General features: G+C 39.4%; 1 protein-coding gene across 3 annotated transcripts in view; it reads left to right on the forward strand.

The window, feature by feature from the left end:
• Positions 1–6,233: 6,233 nt before the first annotated feature.
• The window catches only part of LOC117400421 (microtubule-associated protein RP/EB family member 2-like), a 50,698-nt gene continuing 35,540 nt past the window's right edge, over positions 6,234–21,391 (forward strand). Inside the window, exons 1-2 of one of the 3 annotated variants that reach the window (XM_034000365.3) lie at positions 6,234–6,366; positions 10,123–10,170. Coding sequence is in view for 1 of the 3 variants with exons in the window: in XM_034000364.3 (XP_033856255.1) it covers positions 18,617–18,738 (122 nt within the window). In the remaining 2 variants the exon portion in view is untranslated. Of the gene's footprint in view, positions 6,367–6,437; positions 6,455–10,122; positions 10,171–18,460; positions 18,739–21,391 lie in introns of those variants that run through there. The other 2 variants (XM_059022115.1, XM_034000364.3) reach the window with 2 other exon arrangements.

A 21,391-nucleotide genomic window follows, 5' to 3' on the forward strand; every position in this document is an offset into this window, starting at 1 on the left:
TTTTGAGATTCAGCTTTTATTAGGGAGCTCTCCTAAATCCCTTGTTTAGAAAGTTACAGGGTATTAATGCTTGTGACAGAGTAGCTGTGTATGTGTGTGTGCATTTGCTGCTGAGTGACAGGTAGGAGATCGAGACGGAGGTTGAAGTTGATATGCCCTGTAGTCAAACAGGATTTATTTAATGAACAGCTCACGTGACACTACCAGCACATACAACACAGTGTACGAAAACTTTGGTAGGATCTACAATATCTGAACTAATCATCTCTGTTGAATAATAAACTAACGTTGCTGAAGAGGTTGATTGTGGTGGATAAACAGTTAGGGTGGATATGTAACAGGTGGATACGTGACGGATTACCGTATTATTATTATTATATCACATTTTATTTTAAGGTGAGGGACAATGACATTGAATACAGTGTCCACCAAACAAATTTCACTTGTGACCCCCCCCCCCCCCCCCCCCCCCCACACACACACACACAGAGGGCCAGTGAGTGGAATTCTGTCTCCAATGTCTTTTCAACCCTATCATTTATCTGAGAGACTACATGTAAAGGTTCCAATGAGTGCCATTGGTACAGTATTGTAGGCATGTTTCCAGTATGAACTGGTCTTGGTGCATCCAACAACTAGGAAGCTGTTCTGGAATCAAATAAGCAAGGAGAAAAATAGTTCATAAGCCTCTGACACACCACCGAGCCTGCCTGCCATTGTAACTCAGAAAAGCTGAAAGGCTTTTGTGTGGCCTTGATTAGCCCTAAAGGACATAGCACCAGATGGGCCCATCTGCTGCTTTCTTCCCTAATTTTGTTAAAGAGCTGCCCCTTTAAGAATCAATTTGGGTAACTGCCTGTCTTGTTTAATGGGCTTTACTTACGCTTAATAGTATACCATGTCTTAACTAAAATGTAACCTGTTAAAATGTGTACCCTGCACGGTTTTAAAAGTTGGTCATTAACAGTATAAGAACGTTGTTGTCTTCCTTATTAGGCCTTGTTGAAAATATCAGCTATATACTGTAGGGGTTTCTAATAAAATGCTCACAGTAAAACACCCCATTTTTAGGGAAACAGTGTGTTCCCCCATTTTTACTTTAATTTTTAAACTTTAATTCTTGAACTGTACCATAGTCTGAATATGACAGCAGCATGCAGGATGCATTGTAACTATTTTACTCCTCTGACACTCTGCTACTGTGTTTTGTTTTGAAGGGAACTTTCTTTTTTTCATTTCCCTTGAAATATGCAGTAGTCCTTTTAGAATATGATTTGAACAGAAGGGCAAGACCTATAATTATAAAAGGAAGGAGCGTCCAGTTCAGTTATCCTTTATCCTTTATACGCAGGCTAAATTAACCTACATAACGGATGGAAGAAGCTCCAATACAGTGCATTGCTGTGACATTTGGCTGATGATTCACATAGGAAAGCATCATCTTGGCTTTCTTCCAGCTCGTTCGGTTCTTGAGTCCACCAAACAGAATAAACAAATTGAGAAAACCATGCAATCCACTAGATTTAATCAGTGGGCATGTGAGTGTGTGTGTAGATACTGCAGAGTTCATTGTGGCTTAGAAAGCACTCACAAACCATTTCTTTAGAGGTGACGATTTCCTCGCTGAATTCTGATCTTTCACGTTTGTTTCCGTCTATGATATTATGGGGCAAACTCCAGTTTACCGGGATTAAACTATAACTTTTTGTGTAAATAGTGGGTTTAGATAACATTATGTGGCTGTTTTTGTCTACATGTTCAATGTTTCCTTTATAAAAGTTTCCCATAGTATAACCATTGCAAAGTGTAATAAGGCACAGTGAAAGCATGGTAAAGTAATCATTGTAAAGCACAGAGAGGTATGGTAAAGCATATTAAAAAACATGGAAATCTTGGATAAACTATGGTAAACACATATAACTATAGGAAATGTGAGGTAAAAGTTATAAAAATATTGTGCAAAAATACTGTAGTAAACATTTTATAAGGATTACAATGCATCATTCTTTAGCAGACTCTACAAATAGTCATCAGTGATTGAAGTGAGTTCTGACTTATTTCTCTGGTTTAAAATGTCTCTGTGTGACCAATGCAAATGTTTTTGATGAGTACATTTAATGACTGCCTCTTTATCTTACACCCAGTGTAACACCCTGTGACAGAAATACAATGAGTTCTGGTTATAAATCTTCCTCCCGACCTGTGAGGGCGCTAAAGAACGGGAGGAGAAGTATCTGGAAGGGCTGGCCTGACAGTTCGTTTCCGGGACCGGGAAGTGGGTCAGCCTGGAAGGAAGGGAGACTCTGTTGTAAGACCGTATTGATTTGACAGGTAAACGAGGGGCAGCTGCAAGTAATAAGGCAGCTGCAACCGTTTACCTAGATATCATGCGGGATTACATATAGGGGCCAGGGTAACGCTGTTCTTTTCCTTCGTTTGGGTTAAGCGTTTGAAGAGAGAAGGATCGAGAGAGGCGCTCTCATTGTAAAAATAATAAGAAAGAGAATTACGTGTTGTGTTGTGTTGTGTTGTGTTCGTCTGTATAATTGTCTGTGTTTTTACCACCAGACAGTTAAAGCACGAATCCGGAGCTGTCGCTAAGGGTCAGCACTGTCCGGAGCACCACTGCACCCCGCACTATCTGTGTTTGCATTAAAGCACCATCACGACTGCACTCACCCAGGACTGGTGACCGTCTGTTTGTTTTTGTTCGGGACTGTGCCCTGTTTATTGTTATCCCCGTGCGTTACACATTGTTGTGTATCGCCGGGGATTTAGTTATTTTTCGGTCACCAGACCTGGAAAAAAAATAAAGCACTTTCTCACTGGAATACCGTTGTCTGGCTGTCACTCCTGCACCGCATCACCCCTACACCTGTTACCCTTACCAGGCACTTTGCCACACACCCCTAAAGAAAAAAAAGAGAAGTGCTTTACAGTGGCGCTTGGGGTGGGACATTTGTTGCCCATTTTATCACATCTTACTGCATATCTTAATCTTATGAGCTATTCTTATTAACAGGGAACCATTAACTATTCAGGGATACAAAGGTATTTAGTAAACAAGGGGTCTGAGTGGGATTAATAGCAATAAGTGGCTCACCCAAAGATAGAGTGCACAGGTTAAATTATGGAAGAATGTAGTAAACAATCACCTTTAATACACCTTTAATACTACAGTAACTCTCTGTTCTCCATGGGTTTGATAAAAACGCCGGTTCTGCAATTTGACTTTGTGGCTTTATATAATTAACATTCTACTGCACACATTTCTGAGACATTGGAACTTTTCCTCTGATCAGTGTTCCCACACTGAAGTGCATGCTCAGAAATGTTCCTCTTTTTCTTTTTATAAATGTAGTCGTTGCCAATTATTTTTATTATTTTCTCCCAATTTGGAATGGCCAATTATTTTATTATGCTCAGCTCACCGCTACCACCCCTGCGCTGACTCGGAAGGGCGAAGACGAACACACACTGTCCTCCGAAGCGTGTGCCATCAGCCGACCGCTTTTTTTCACACTGCGGACTCACCATGCAGCCACCCAAGAGCTACAGCGTCGGAGGACAACGCAGCTCTCGGGCAGCTTACAGGCAAGCCCGCAGGCGCCCGGCCAGACTACAGGGGTCGCTGGTGTGCGGTGAGCCGAGGACACCCTGGCTGACCTAACCCTCCCTCCCCCCAGGCGACGCTCGGCCAATTGAGCGCCGCCCCCTGGGAACTCCCGTCCTCGGTCGGCAAAGGAATAGCCTGGACTCGAACTCGCGACGTCCAGACTATAGGGCGCATCCTGCACTCTACGCAAGTGCTTTTACTGGATGCGCCACTCGGGAGCCCCCAGAAATGTTCCTCTTGAGTACCATTGACATTGGGCACATGATTGAAAGGTGAAGGTTTCCACCTGCAAGGTGGTTTAGACTTGTTTTAAATTAAAAACATGTGCTTTGCATGGGAAATGATTTCAGGTATTGCCGAGGGGGCGATGATAGGTAGAAATAGTAAATACAAATCTGAGCACTAATGCATGCCTAGATGTATTTTTCTCAAAATATTCTGTTTGGTGACACGTTGCATTTGTACAATCAGCAGATCTGTAACTGCTTCACACCTGTAATGACTATTTTACATAGTCCACAGACACATGCTTGCAGAATGTCACTAGTGTTGTTGGCTTGGTCAGTTGTGAGTTATTGCTTGACTATATTGTTTAATTTCTCTAAATGTTTATGATCATATCCTTCTATAGCAATCACAGGCAATGTATTACAGTTATGAGAAAGGAAGACCCTCATCTACAATCGTACCAATAACCCTAACCCTAACCCTAACCCTAACCCTAACCCTCCACACCCCTTTTCACCGATCAGCCACAATGGAATGAATTTCTTAGTAACACGTCCATAGGCAACAAGGATCTGTGCTTTTCCATGGCCTATTTAGTGATGCACCTTTGAGAATACAATACAATATGATACAATATTATATGATGTCTTTCACAACAATGTCTCAAAGCACTTTATAGATAATAAGCTTAAAATCTCATACAAGCTTCCTTAATGACCAACAGTCTTTGAAGGGTATCCTATATTTGTTCTCTTCCAGAAAGACCCTTTAAATGGTCTGGGGATGGTCAACCACAGTTTTTGTTTGTTATGCAGTTAAAAAAGCTTTGGGTTGATGGTATTTTGCATTATCCTAATGCAGAATGACTGCATGTGGGGCATTTGTCTACTAAATATCTTGGCATCTCAAAAAATATACCCAACTGCTCTTCAAGATTTGAATGAGCAAGCTGTCTCAAGTGGAGTAGTACCACTTTGAATTTTTTTTTATTTTTTTTACATTGCTACCAGTGCAGAATAACTGATACATGTGTTATTCATTTTACCCCCTAAATGAGTTTCTGGGATGTTGAAAAATGTCCCACCTAGTATGTATGTGTATGTCCCAATACTTGTTGGTGGGTAATTTGTTTGAATGCATTTTACAATTTAAGCCAGTTTACTTACTCAGATAGAAGGATACAAAGTCACAATTCTAGTCTATTGGAAAAATAAGGCCACACAGTAAAAATACATAGTAAATAAATGTATACAGTAGTATTTTACAACAGAAAAGTAATTCTTCCAAATAACTAATTGTATAGAACATGGGTTAACAAGATGTAGTATTGAGCATTATAGATAGTGACACAGCATGTTAGACCTCCTTGGTGCTTTGAATTATTTAGAAGTAGAAGCCTGTGAATTAAGCCCTATGAAAACTTAATTTACAAGAGCACAAAGCAGTCCCATTTCTATCCTCCTTTCTCAGCTGCTTCTGTTTTACCTCAAGGAGTTGCCCAGTGTTGAAAAGCCTGACCTGGCCCTGGAGTTCCTTGTGAATTAGCATATCCTTTATTAGAATGAACACATTGGTTGAAATTGAGGGATTCCCCTTTTTATAATTAGACAGTGAGCAAGTAAGAGAAGCCAGCCATGCAGATGTCAATAAAAACACACGACTGCACCCAGCAGGGGCTTACAGCTTCCTTCGAAACTGGAAGAGAAACAATAGCATGGGTTAGCATAGGGCATCTCCCTTATTTTGGAAACATAAAAAATAATATCAGGTGAGAACTGTCTCCTTTGCTCTCTGTATTGTGATCAGTTGTTCCTTGTTTTATTGAATGAAACAACTTTTATTTTTTAAATTGTCCCTTCAACGTGATTCATATCTTGACTATAGCTAGAGCTTCCCTATAAAAAAAAAACAAAAAAACAAACAGTATTACTTTAAGGCACTTGCAAACAGCTGCATGTACAGGAATTTTGCTTAATTTTGCGTGGGCAATATCTGAGCTGTCTAACCTTTAGGGTATTTTGTACCACACTTTTGATTATTGGAGGGAGGGGCTAAGCCCTCCCACCCCTTTACTGCTCATGGCCCTGCTTGCAAACAAGCTATAGATCCTCAAGGACATTACCACTGTATGTGCTTATTTTTGTCAATGGTGTAGTAAATAAGAATATTGTATTGATATTGGCTGTAGTACTTTTAGCTCCTCCAAATTGCCCTAAGGCTTTGTCCATCACTGGTCCTTTCCATTGTTTGCCCTCATGTTACCCCCGTAACCCAGATTCCTTAGCCTTTGAATCTGCACATTTGTTATGCAACCAGAGTGCCTCTGTCAGCTGATGAAATACAGATATAGACAGGGAGATATTTATAATGCATTCTGTATAACTGTGTTAGCTTGAGGCAAGCCCATCCTCGATGTGTTTTTAGTGGTGTGATCATGTGACGCGGTGAGAGTGGATAGTTTGAAGAAAGGCTCTGCGGGTTATCCGCGCAACCACACACAAGGAAGCAGAGCGCGCTGGCTGGTGAGTCAAGTGTATTTAAAGATGCACTATCCTGTTTCATATTTAAGTACTAAACCGGAACACTGAATAAACAGTTCCAATGTTGCAGGTTCTTTCTTTTGGCCTTTTTCAATACTTGTGTTTTGTGAAGCCTCTGTGTTATGTCCAGGGGGGGCAAAGTTAAACAAGCGAGTATTTTAAATCTGTCATTGCATGCTTTGGAAGTAGCGCGTACCCGTTTTGAAACTGTTGCCATGTGTGAATAATTTTGTTTGTTTGTGGCAATTCACAGTTAACTAAAATGCCGGGCAAACCTCAGTGAAGTACCTACACCGGTACTGTCTGTAGATTTCTGTGGGGTTAAGCATCGATTTGAGTACTGTTACTCTCACTTTCATTTCTCTGGCCTTAACAAAACGCTTAGAAAAATGATATGAGCGAACCTGTTTGTTATGTCCTAATGAATGAAAATCGGTTCATTGATAGGGTTGTTCATTCATACACTTGTAAATGTTTCACATGCATTTTAAAAATCAGTATTTGATTAGTCAGTTGTGTTGTTTTATGTTTCTTGTATTTTATTTAAGTATTATATAGCTTTTAGTCAAATTCACAAAGCCATGAATCAATCTTTATGCATTTATGTCCATTTTGTTTCCCAGAGACATAAGTGCAGTAGCAGTAAGGCAATTGAATAATTTTTATTAAATTCGGTGGATGCAACATTTAGCAATGGCCAGCACTAAAGATTAGTCTGACAGTTATTTCTATTCTATGTATATATTATGAACGCCGCAAAAATTAAAATGACTATACCTTTTGAAGGTTTAAGAGAATTGCGGTAACGTTTTCCGCTGAAACCCCGTAGTTTGCATATCGCTTAAATGGTGAATATTGTATTGAATTAGCTCAGTAGATGATTATTAGTACACTTCATACTGTGCTATGGGGGTATCTGATAAATACATAGCATTGATGTGGGCTTGCGCATACTAGGAACCGGGAACTTTTAAAATCGAAACCTTGCTTGCACTATGGAGCTAAACACAGTTTATATACAGTATAGATTTGTTGTGGTTATAACAGTAAATTATATGGACTAAAAGGGATAGGCTTGTGTAAACTGTTCTGATTTCAAAAGTTAGCGATTATGTCAATGAATTTAATGCGGGAGAGTGGGTAGGGGCAGCAGCGTTGCCTCACGTTCATTTTTGTTTGATAGATAGATACAGTGGGTCATAGTCATATTTTAGAGTGCAGTTGTAAGCAAGTTGTTACCTTTTCCGCTCGCTTTGTTTGATAGAGTTAACAGTCACCTATGTATCTGGGTGGCCATTGGGAATTGTTTTGCCATCTTGGAGAGCAACCTTTTTTTGTTTTTTTCTGTATGAGGGATTTAGCTTTTTTATTTCATATCCAAACCCCTTGCTCTTCATAATGGTTGCTAAGAGACAAACCACATCCCAGTTAGCGTCACTTTCCCATCCTATTATGCCCCCTGCTTTATCGCGTGAATAAAATGACGTAGAAAGACATTCGTATAGACTGCCAGTTGGATGAGGTATTCGGTTTTTAGAATATGCTATTGACAGTACAGTTGGTTTATCATTTCATGTCTGAATGACATATGTAAGTTTTATATATTCGATTTCTGAACACTAAAGGCAATTTTATGCAGACAGTGTACTGCATTATTTATGGGGAATTTAAAATAAAAGGAGGGTTGAAAAAGGGGGCACACAATAACACTTAAGATCATTATGGGCCCAAGGGCTTTGTTCAGGCTTTGCAATAAATACATTTTAAATTACACTTTTATTAGCTGTTAAGAGTTGATGTGGTTTGTATGTGTGTGTGTGTTTCTTTTTAGTAGCCGTCTAAAGAGTACAGGCAGCAGACAAGTCTACAAAAAGCATACTGAACCTGTAATGTATAGTCAGTCTAACAAGAGTGGAAGAGGTTCAGAACTGGTGTAGCCAGTATAATGTAGAAGAGTATCCAGGGATAGAGCACTACTGTCTGTACTGGGACAGATTAATAAATGCACATTGACATTCAATATGGTATCAATCTAGACCAGCAGGGATTCTCAAACTTAGCATTTTTTTTTTTTTTTAACGAGAGCCCCCCACACCTAATTCTAATGTTTAAAAAAAATAAAAAACCTGACACACATACAGTACCTGGTACCTTTAGTAAAATGGATCCTCCTATTTCCTTCACTCTTTCTTGAAATTTTGATGACCTTGAACTGTCACTGATTTTTAAACACAAAATCACCTGTGATTGGGTCTCTGCTTTATTAAGCAGGGTTTTCCAACCTCAATAAGTACTGGTATCATAGGTAAAATAAAAACATAAATTATTTTTAGATTGCATTCTTATTTGGCTGGGATATTTTTTGTTTATACGCTGCCCATCTTTAGACAGTTTAGCTTCTGTATTACATGTGAAATACTTTGGTCAGAATAAATGCAGTTCGGATGTACTGTTTCTTTTTTTCTCTCAGTAGATGCTGAAGCTGTTGAAGTTACCTTGTTTGGTTGGTTAACAGTCTGTATTTTACTTGTTTTAGTTTCTGCCCTAAGCACTGCTTTGCTACAGTGATATTAGATTAATTGAAGAACTGTGATCTTTTTATTTTGTGGTGTTTCTGTACTTCGCATTGGAGCATGTATGCCTCTCTTTTAATGCAGTGTGTTTTGGAACTAGACATGTCCATATGGCTCAAACAGCAGGATAGTCCTGGCACCTTCATTCTGTGGACCTGATCATTGCCACTGTCTTCAGTGCTTCTGATCAGTGAATGGTTTCAGGATTTACAGCTGCTGAGGAGTAGTCTGCGTAAACAGGCCTGGCAAGGAACATTATAGAGCTTACATCCATTGTTTTATACAAGAAATAAAATGGCACTTTCTTCAAGTTGTTGCTTCTGATTTTAAAACAAAGTTGCCAGCTTTTGCAAACGTCAAATCCTTTTACAAAGAGAACTCCTAGTAAAGTTTATCTGGTTCCATCACAGCAGTTTAAGCACCAGTTTTAGGGGTTATTGAGCGGTTAAAGATTCTTTCCCTACTGTGACAATGACACAACATGCTTAACCTGCACTACTTGCAGTATGATGATGGTGCTAAGTAGCTTTCTTATTAATGAAGCAACCAGGGATATTGCATGGCTATAGGACACCCTACATAGTTTACAAGAAACACATTACTTTCCCTTTGCCGTATCCTGTGTTGTACATATTGCATATTGTGAAAAAATTCATTCTGATTTGTGGGAATATAAATATCAAAACAGTCAGGAATTTGTTGAAAAATATATTGCAACGTGGGATACAGCAGAGGTACAATAATGTGCCCCTTTTAAACAATACAGAGTGTACGCTATACTTGACCCCTAAAAAAATCATCTGTTTATTATCTAACCACAAAAAAAACAGTAAGAGTCTAAACAAAGGCTATCTGTAGAGTGCCCCTGCAGAGACCACCCTGCTTAAACAGAGTGAATGGGACAGAAAAGTAACCGTTTAAGGAAACAGTGATCAACTATAATATTGGTACTGTGGTGCCACCTCAAATTGCAGTCATGGGAGTCGCATCTGTTTTTTGCAAAGCTGTCTCTAAACAGGCTGCTGTTGTCTTTAATGGTTGAATAGGGCTGCTGTCACAGAGTGCCTTTTCACTTCTAACCAGCTTTATCACCCCCTCAACCATAAATACATTCTTTTTATTTCTCTCCACTTACTGAGCTATATATATATTTTTCTATCATTAGGTCAGTGACGAACAAGTAAAAAATCCTCCTTTGCACTGGATGAAAAAGGTAAGAACATATTTTATTTATTTATTCTAGTTTGTAACAATTCTTTTCCTTTCAGTGAAATGGTTCACATTGCACAGATGGAGTAAAGAGCTTGATGGCATAGGCATAGTGGCCTCTTGACTGTTATAATTGTTTCTGGTTTTGATTATTTTTCATGCGATTTTAAAGAAAGTATATTAACATGTCATAAATCCTTCTATTCAATTTGCACATAATTAGTGTGGCAATGTGTCCTGCCCCTGTGTGCATTTCTGTGTTGTATGTTGCGTGTGGTGTGTTAATGTTGGTGTATAGATATGGCTGCATGGGATATAAATGGGTGTGTGCAGCACGAGTTATTTAAAATGTTAATTGTATTTAGGCACGTGCATTTAAAGTACTTTAATATGCGAACATGGGGATTTCACAGATTAGTTCACGTGCTGGGATTCAAGTGAATAATTAATTGGTAATTGAATCTCAGCACATATAGATGCACATTTAATTCACTCGGGGTTGTGTGTTCAGGGCGAAGGAACGGGAGAGAGAGGAGGTAAAAAGTATAAAAAGAAGCAATTGCTACGTGGTACGTGTTTGTTTAGTGTTCGTCCCTGTTTGTTAGTGTCTGTTCGTTTTGTTTGTCTGTTTATTTTGGCCGCAAGTGCCGTGTCCTGTTTTCTGTTTAAACCTTTTATTTTACAATAAACTCACTGAGCGCAACAGCGTCTCAGATTCACCACCAGCTACCGTCTGTCTGTGTACTCCTTTCTGGTCTGACGTATCCACTAAAGCCAGCTTGTCACATTAGGGTTGCAGTAAATTATGTACTGATGCTAACAAAAAACAACACTAATGTATGTTTGTGTTTGTTTATTTTTAAACCTTATGTAAAAGCAGTCAATTATAAATGAACTTCAGAAGAGAAACTAGACAGATGTAAATCGTACATTACCGGTATCTACTTTATCCAAGTAGGTGCATGTCGTTGGAAATGTGAATTTTATAAAACTGACTAAAGCAGTATTTTAAGTACAGTAGGACACCTCAGGCACTTCTAAACATACTCAATAGTGACATCTGTTGGCAGAAGGACTAAAATAAATTCACTGACAACCATGCTCTGCTGCTCTGAAGGTTATCCTCAGTTGCAAATATTGCAGAAGCAGTGTCATGCCTGTTTTATTAAGAGTGACAAGTACAACAAGCAGGTTTCAAGAGGGGAAAACATGTCTCCCTACAGATAAAACTGCCATTGAAGATGTCATGTATAAAAAACTGCTCACTGTCATGGTATACTTTCTGCTACTATAGTACAGTTGCCACTGCTTAGAAGGGGCGTGTTTGTGTTAACGTGATTCGCCCACAGCAAGCGATGGACAGTATAAACCCACACAATAACCTGACATTCAAAATGTTCCCCAATGATGGGACCGATGATGGGACCGCTAACCTAATATTTTGTTGCACAACCTTTAGAGGCAATCACTGCAATCAAACGTTTTCTGTAGCTCTCAGTGAGACTTCTGCACCTGTTAACAGGTAGTTTGGCCCACTCTTCCTGAGCAAACTGCTCCAGCTGTCTCAGGTTTGATGGGTGCCTTCTCTAGACTGCAAGTTTCAGCTCTTTCCATAGATGTTTGATAGGATTCAGATCAGGACTCATAGAAGGCCACTTCAGAATAGTCCAATGTTTTGTTCTTATCCATTCTTGGGTGCTTTTAGCTGTGTGTTTTGGGTGATTATCCTGTTGGAGGACCCATGACCTGCGACTGAGACAGAGCTTTCTGACACTGGGCAGTACGTTTCGCTCCAGAATGCCTTGATAGTCTTGAGATTTCATTGTGCCCTGCACAGATTCAAGGCACCCTGTGCCAGGCGCAGCAAAGCAGCCCCAAAACATAACCGAGCCTCCTCCATGTTTCACTGTAGGTATGGTGTTCTTTTCTTTGAAAGCTTCATTTTTTCGTCTGTGAACCTAGAGCTGATGTGACTTGCCAAAAAGCTCCAGTTTTGACTCATCTGTCCAAAGGACATTCTCCCAGAAGGATTGTGGCTTGTCAATATGCATTTTAGCAAATTCCAGTCTGGCTTTTTTATGTTTTTCTGTCAAAAGTGGAGTCCTCCTGGGTCTTTTTCCATGGAGCCCACTTTCGCTCAAAAAGCGACGGATGGTGCGATCAGAAACTGACGTACCTTCACCTTGGAGTTCAGCTTGTATCTCTTTGGCAGTTATCCTTGGTTCTTTTTCTACCATTCGCACTATCCTTCTGTTCAATCTGGGGTCGATTTTCCTCTTGCGGCCGCGCCCAGGGAGGTTGGCTACAGTTCCATGGACCTTAAACTTCTTAATAATATTTGCAACTGTTGTCACAGGAACATCAAGCTGCTTGGAGATGGTCTTGTAGCCTTTACCTTTACCACGCTTGTCTATTATTTTCTTTCTGATCTCCTCAGACAACTCTCTCCTTTGCTTTCTCTGGTCCATGTTCAGTGTGGTGCACACAATGATACCAAACAGCACAGTGACTACTTTTCTCCATTTAAATAGGCTGAATGACTGATTACAAGATTGGAGACATGTGTGATACTAATTAAAGAAACTAATTAGTTTGAAATATCACTATAATCCAATTATTTATTATCTTTTCTAAGGGGTACCAACAAATGTGTCCAGGCCATTTTAGAATATCTTTGTAGAATAAGCAATAATTCATCTCTTTTCACAGCTTCTTTGCTTTAATCTATGACATACCAAAGGCATGCAAGTATACATGATAAAATAGCTTTTAATTTCATCACTTTTCAGGAGGAATGAAGCATTATTTCAATGAGCTGTAAGGGTACCAACAAATCTGAGCACGTCTGTATATCTATATATATATATATATATATATATATATATATATATATATATATATATATATAAATATAATTAAAACCTATGTATGTAATAAAAAGTAAGTGCAAAAAAATGCAGAGATGTACAGTACAGGTAGGCTACATTACTGCAAATTGTTTCCTGCATAGAACTTTGTGACATGCATCTGGACAGTTTTGCAAGTATGGACAGAAACTGTCAGCGTTTTCTGGATGCAGCTCCATAGCACACCACAGTGTTAAGTGTAGCACGCATGTTTACTTCATCGGTGTCTGTTTCAAGCGGAGTGTCCTGGTCACCAAGGTGACACAGATGAGTATTCTTCCTCTGGCATCCCTGTGGTGGTGTCAGAGTTTTGTTTTTTATTTTCGTCAGCACTCTCCTCTACAGAAACCCCAGCTTTTTTGAAGCAACGTTGCATTGTTTGCTGACTGACAGAGTTCCAAGCATGCTTTAGCGAGCACACAGCATCTAACAGAGACATTTTATTTGCACTGAAGTTTTGTGCTGATGCTCATCGCTTTTCTCTTTCCAGCCATGCTTGCTTGCTGTTGCAGTCAGAGCTGTTTTTTCAAACTGTAAATCCGACACTGCGTACAGGGATTAAATAGCCAAGGTACAGTAGAGGTAATTGCTCAGTAACGAGGTGCAAACAGCTAATTCATCGACCTGTCAAGCTTTTACTACAGTAAAGTGTTGCCTTTTGTATTGAAATATATGTGAATGCAAGGCAACGAGGTAAAAACAGCTGATTTGTGGATTAATAACAGCGATTACTACAGTATAAGCAGTGCGTTTTGTCATTGAAATCTGTTATGGTACTTAACAAGATCAAAACAGCTGAGTTTATACGGCATGCTTAACACGGTATAAATGATGTCTTTGTTCTTGAAATCAATGGGAATGGCAAACGCTATTTGCCCAATGTAAACGGCTGCCCAAAATAACCCTAGACGGTGTAAGTGGTGGATACTGTACACAGATGACTAAAGTAGAATGCAGTCAATTGACACAAATGTTATATAGTATTCATATCTATGAGTTTGGACCTAATATATGCCATGGAACAACCCGTGTTAAGGTATGTGCCATTCCTGCTTATACCGAATACAGTAAACAGCCACTTTGTAGAAACGTATGTACAAATTCCTTTTTAAAGATACATTCGGAAAAATGTGTCTTACAAATCTCTTGGGCACACAGAAATGTCCTATAGTCTGGGCCGAATGAGATCAGCTGTAAACTTTATCCTGATGCCAGCAATTCTTTTCCAAGTAACGTACATTAAAAAAAAAAAAAAAAAATACAAATTTTAATTCATACATGTTCAGCTTCAATATTATGTTTTCTTTGGATTAAGGACTCATGCAAGCCATACTCGGTGAATGCTGTATTAATAATAATTAAGTGTCTTGACTTCGGTTAGGAGCCAAGACATTGGCTGTATGTACTGTAAGGCACTGGTGTAGCACAGGGGCATGTAGCAACGAAATACAGTTCCGTTTTTTGGGGGCTGGGGGGAGGGGACATTTTCCTACAATGCACTGCAGTGGTAGTCTTGCTGTATACTGTAATGTACTGTGTGTAGAATTTCTGTTTAATGTTATCCATTCAGACTGTGTGGCCAGGCTGTCAGCAGGGGGCATATCGGCCTCAGGAGAATGCTGTTCACACTGTGCGTTTTATTAATGAAACTGGAAAACAGTTGTAACTACATAAGTCATGTCTCAGAATAACTTGGTCATACCTTCAGGGTAAGTTTTGTCTATGTATGTGTTGTCTGAACAGGGCACCTCAAGAACCAGGGTACATACTGTACAGAAACCCTCTATTTCGGATGCAACCCGCAGGATATCGATTCATCCATTGAAAAACTAACTAAGAACATCAGGGGCTCCTAACTGACTAACTGGAAACATCTACAGAGCAGCTTTGCATTAACTGATCTCTTTCCGCCAGGTGCTATTGAAGTGCTTTACATTTAAGCAGAATAATTGTTTCTAATGCATAGATGATTTCCATTACATGAGAGTAGGTGTTAAAACTTCATGTTGATTTGAACTCGGCTCTTGCCAAGATAAGCACCAACTAAGACGTAGCTTTACAGTAAACTAATATGATCCATCTGAGTCTCCATCCATTTGCGTTTCCTTCTATCTGATGATGTAGATATCCTTCTGCCTGGTGTTGATGGCTGAATTGTAATGCTGGCTCCAGGGATCAGCTTATTTTGCCTCCCCAGGGCATCGGCACACACAACGGCTGTGATGCTGGCTCCAGGGAACAACCACAGTGCGGTATCCCCAGCGCATCAGCATGACAACTGTCTGGATTGAGCTAAGTAGGGTACATCTCTAGGGTCATCAAGTGGGCACCTTTTCTTAGCAGTTGCTCACCTGGGCGGAGGAATGTTGTCTTTTGTGTGTAATGTTTTGATGGAACTGGTGGCAACTTATTGGTCATGTTACGCTTGTCTTCCATTGCTAAGGCCAAACATCGCAGCACCTGGTCATGGTGCCAAGTAAACCGTCCTTGGCTAAGACCCACCTTACATCCCGTCAAAATGTGCCTTAATGTTGCATGTGATGAACACAAAGGACATGAGGGATCCTCTCCTACCCAGAGGTTTAGGTTCTGTGGTGATGGGAGAACATCATATGTTGACCTGATGAGGAAACTGAGCTTGCTCTGTTCCATTGTCCATAGGTCTTGCCAGCCAATCTTGCGTTCTTCCATGCTCTCTAATCTCATCCATTCTCCCTGCTTGGCCTGGGAAACTGCCTTTTACACCTCGTTGACTACCAGCTTCCTCCGTTGAGCTGGGGCTGCCTTGTGCCATGTAGGAGGAACTGAATTGAGACCAAGACCCCTTCTTCCATGCTGAACTTGCCCCATGATATCACCAATTGAAAGTATAGCCTTTGCATCTTCCACGGCTTTCTTTGCCGCCCACTTTCTTCCAGTTTTCAACACATGTGCTGCCTCCCTTACGTATTTGTCGCGTGACTCTACTAATGTCATTTCCAGTCGGACCTTGGCGCACTTAAACTCCTCGGTTAGAGCGGAGACTCTGCTGAAGCAGTGTGGAACTCCCAAGCATTTCCTGGCGTATGAACTGATTAAAGTTTCCAGCTTCTCTACTGTTGTCAAAGAAACCTTGTACACATTCAGAGACCACAGCAGCCTCAGCAGTAGACCAAACTGAAAGCACCAGAGTTTGTTTGCCAGGTAAAGCGCTGCTGTCTATGCTCTTCAACCCTTCCACTGCTTGTTGTCTAACTTCTCCCATGGGATATTTAAATATTTTCCTCACCTATTCATATTAATTGGACAATAAAATAAAAACATATTTAAACTCCTTCATCTGTAATGTTAATCAAATAACAAGACATCCTTATCGTAAACTCCTTTTTACTGGAAAAAGATTTATGTCCAGATAATGTGTAGATACTTATTCAGAGGACAAATCAATAACCTCTGTCAAGGGCCTAGTTTGCCCACATTTATTGGACACTTTTAAAAAATATTTATATACTAGGCAATACTGGCTGTTTTTTAATTACATTTTATTCTGCATCTGGCTGTTAAGATTTACATCTTTGTTCCATTTCAGTGTAAGAGTTGGCTGTGCCAAGCATTCTGTTTTTATTACATTTTTGTATTCAAAATGCTATTACAACTTTTGCAACACTGTGTTAGGAAGGGTGAAATAACATAGAAAGTATCTTGCACTACAGTGGTAAATGTCACTACAGAAATAACTGCTACAAACCATTAATGACCTATTTGATTAACTGCAGAATGCATACAGAATGTCACAAGATGCCACACACTCTGACATATAAACAGGGTCTCAAGTCTTTTTCTAAAGAGGGCACATTGCCTACATTGCATAGTTACTTATTAATTTCCAAATGTTTTAATGAGAAGTCTTTGTCTGTCTTTAGTGTTATTGCAAAGGCTTCTTGTTAAACCTTTGTTTGATTTTATTTCAATGTTTCTGTTTGATGCTTCTAGTGTATATCTTGAGTGTTTAAAGTTAAGAATGACCTATTCATTGGTGCCTTATTTCTGTTAATTAAAGTCATGTATTCCTAATATCTGTTATAACGCCACAGTCTCTATTTATTAGGTTTCCGTAAGAAAATAGTGTTTGCCCAATAGCAGCAATGCCTGGTATTAATGGGTGGGGCACTAACAGCTCACTAAGTTCAAACAAAACTGCAGTTCACGGAAAGTCTGAGACGTGTGGCCACGTTTGAGTTTTTCCGTATCCCAGTGACAATTGCTCAGAAAGGCATGTTTTTTTTTTTTTTTTTACAGATTCACTCCACCCTTGTTTTAATGTCTTTACTGTAATCTCCTTTCATACATTACAGTAATGTTATTTTGGAGCCACTGACAACTGAAATGTTCCCTGGTACCAAAGACCTGTACAAATTTGGTACTGTACATTGCTTGACTTGATATGGTTTGTAATGTATTTCTCGACACAGAAATAATTAGAAACAATCTGTATCATAAAAAAAATGTAAATCACCATTCCCTAAGTCTACTGAACACATGGAAAAAAGTAATTTCAATATGTGGACACTGCATACCTTTTAAAGAGAACTCTAAAGTGGACTTGCACATACAGAAGGTACATCCTGCTCCTTGTCTCAAGGGATATGCAAGGGGTTAATAAGCGTACGAGCAAAATGAATATCCTCTACTGTGATCAAATTGTATGAATTGATGCATCTTTTTATGTGTGTGAGTGTGCAAGTTTTGGTTTTTCTGATTCTGTTTCCATTTTAAGCTATGGTTTAGCCTAGTGTTGTTTCTGCACAAACAGAAGAGGATTTCATCTGCATTATCAGAGCCATAGAAACTCCATTCATTCTAAATAAACTCAAAATCTGGTACAGCAAGAAAAATGCTGTTACAATTCTATACTTGATGTACTGTACTTGGCAGTGCTACGTTAGTCATCTCTCAAAATACTTGCCAAGGTGACTGCAGTTGTTAGTCCGGGTTGAGTGTGTCTTATCAAACCGTCTTCAATAATTGCATAAACTGCACGTATATGATGGCGGTTGTGGGTTTTGTTCAGATGTCCCTAGCATGGTTTGTACAAGGCTATTGTGAATGCAGCTGCAGGTTAAGAATTCTCAGGGTTTCAAAGGAAGTGACAAAGGGAAAATGGTTAAAGCAAGGGGAGGAGGAGGGGGGCTGGAGGACTGACAGGGGGGTGGGGGGATATGCTCCAGATGTAGCAGACTACTACTAGACCTGCCTCCAATTAGATTGTGTTATGATACATCAGAGTGGACAGGCGGCTGCGTTCATCTGAGGATTGTTTGTGTGGGATTGCTGTATGTAACGGATGAGTTAGCCGGTTGCCATGACAAAGACCTCGTGCCATGTGACCAGGATGCTGCTCCTCTCCAGGGCTGCGCTTGACGTCACGGAGCAGAAAGCGAGAGCTGTGTGTTGAAGAAGCAAGCAAGCAAGCAAGCAAACAAGCAAGCAGAGGCAGGAACACAGACGCAGCCTCCTTTCGCCGCATAAAGTGAACAGAAATCTGTTACGTTTGGGAGAGCTCCAATGCCTGGTCCCACCCAAGCACTGTCCCCAAATGGCGAGAACAACAACGACATTATCCCGGACAACGGTACCAACGTTATCCCTTTCAGAAAACATACGGTGCGAGGGGAGCGCGCCTACAGGTAAATTGGTGCGTTGCTGCGTTGGGTGGTTTAGCTGAGCAGGAAGGACTGCAGCAAAATGAGGAAATGCAGTGTATTACATAACAATCATAATATATTTTTTTGTTTTGTTTTTTTGTATTTTTATTTTACTGGCGCTATATAAAACGATGCAGTATGAATGTGGATAATATATTTTGCTATGCCTCTACTCATGTACTTGATTTTTTTTTATGTGTGTTTTTTTTTTAATTATGCGTAGAGTACTGTGTTTTTCTCCTGTCATTTTCACTTGTTAACGTAACGATGAGATGAAAGCAATTAAGGGGCTTTTGGACTGAACCAATAGTACAGTACAAGTAAAGTGCAGATCTTGCAAGGGCTGTCTGTCTAAAAATAGCGGTTTCAGAAAAGGAAGGACTGCACCGCAGCAAAGGCTGACGATAACGGTTTACCCCTGGTGAAGTTATAGAAAAATGGAATCCTAGATTAAGTCTGCAGCATTAAACCCTCAGATTGATTGAGTTCCCGTTTGAGATTTCGTATCGAAACTGGTGTTTTGCAAGGACAGGAGTGGAAATGTTTATTTCATTGTTTTTTTGTGTGGATGTTGTGTTTATTTTTGTCCAAGCGGTGTCTGAAGTAATGCATGGAAATGTGACAAATTTATATTTACTGATTTATCCACAGGCTGGTGTGTTTTATTTATTTATTTAGTGTTGTTTTACAACATAACGGGTTCCCTCTAATTCTACGTCACGTGACTGCTAAATGTAGCGTCATATGCACCAAATAACAACGCACGCAGTATGTTGAATGGACAGTGAAAATGTTGCTTCTGTCGAAGTTGTCCTACCTTATTGATACAATAACAATATCTAGTATTATGCTTTGTAGATTAACGAGCATTTGTGACATGTTGTCGCGGAGCTAAATACAACAGTTCTCAAACAGCATAACCGTAGATAAGAAAATGTAAATAGTTCGCATTGTTAATAAAGATACAGTCGTGCTGCGTTTGTGCCCAGGCTGAGGCAGTCGTAGGGGAGGGGTTTTGGGTTCTTCTTTTTTCCTCTTTATCAGACATAGGTTTTGGATACTGCGATGTATAAAGCGAGCTATATACTTTATATATAGCTCGCTTTATACATTGGGTTACTGGAAACTAAGAAGCACATAGTTTGCTTGTTAATATGAATGTCAAACAACTTTCAATAACAAAAAGCAGTTTTGCCGTTTATGAATGTTTTGACGGTGACACACACACACACACACACACACACACACACAGTTGTAGTCAAAAGTTTACATACTGTACCCTAATGGAAATTTATAATTTATAGACATTTCTTGAAAACAAATAATTATAGGAAAAATCTTTGTAGCAAAAGTTTTGCTTTTGTGGACAAGGAAAAAAGTTACAAGAAATAGATGTATATAATTTATTTATTTAAGCAATTTGTTTTCAAAACTCCAAAAATGCTAATTCAAAAGTATTCATACCCTGACAAGGAAAATGAAATTAATAGCTTGTTGAGGCACCTTTAGCAATAATAACCTTTTCTAGACAATTAGGTTATTTGTCAGTGAGCTTTTGGCATGATTCGTTAGTGATTTTTGACCGTTCCAGTATTCCAGTTAATTCAAATTCTGAGGACTTCTCTTTGCGCTTTTAAACCATGTTTTGTAGCGGAGGGTTTCAGATTGGTCAACATCTTTTGGTATGCTATGGAATCCATTTTACCATGTATTGGAACTATATTTCCTGTGCCAATAGAGGAAAATCAGCCCCATAGAAGGACATCTTGTAACAATTGTAAGTCACCCTGGATAAGGGCGTCTGCTAAGAAATTAATAATAATAATAATAATAATAATAAAAAAAAAATATTACCACCTCCATGCTTGACAGTAGGTATGGTGTTCTTTTCTTTGTACGCCTCACCAGACTTTCTCCAAATGTAACGACTATCAGCCTGACCATATACTTTTTTTTGTTTGTTTGTTTCATCACTCCACAAAACCTTTGACCAGAACTCGTATCCATTATTCAAATGCTGTTTAGCAAACTTTTAAGCGATTGTCCTTCTGACGTTTGCCTATGAGTGGCCTTTTCCTTGGCCTGCGACCATTGAGACCTTCATCATGCAATACTCGACCTATCGTTGAAATGGAAACCCCAGTCCCACTTGCAGCCAATTCACTTTGAATATCTTTGGCAGTCAATCTTGGATTGTTATTAACCTTCCTCACAATTCTTCTACTTGTTCTTGGTGAAAGAACCTTCTTTCTTCCAGACGGAGGGAGCGTTGTCACAGTACCATGAGTCTTGTACTTCTTGATAACAGAAACAAGTATTGAAATTGGGATACTCAAATTCTTGGAAATCTTCTTATATCCTTCTCCAGCTTTATGACAATAAGTAATTTTCTGCCTAAGGTCTTCAGATAGCTCTTTACTTTCCCATATTGACTTATTGGTAATAACAGCAGTCATCCTATGCCTAACCCTTTTATACTCTCTAAGAATGTTCACCTACAATCCAGCATTTTCTAGACTTTTCTAGAATTAGGTTCTGCATTATCATATTGAAATTCCTAGCACCTTGTAGACAATACTATTATAGCATCTTTTGAAGTAGCATTTTTGGAGTTTCGCAAAAAAAATTGCTGAAA

The sequence above is a fragment of the Acipenser ruthenus genome, chromosome 4 (genome assembly GCF_902713425.1).
Source record: "Acipenser ruthenus chromosome 4, fAciRut3.2 maternal haplotype, whole genome shotgun sequence".
Classification (NCBI taxonomy): Eukaryota; Metazoa; Chordata; class Actinopteri; order Acipenseriformes; family Acipenseridae; genus Acipenser; species Acipenser ruthenus.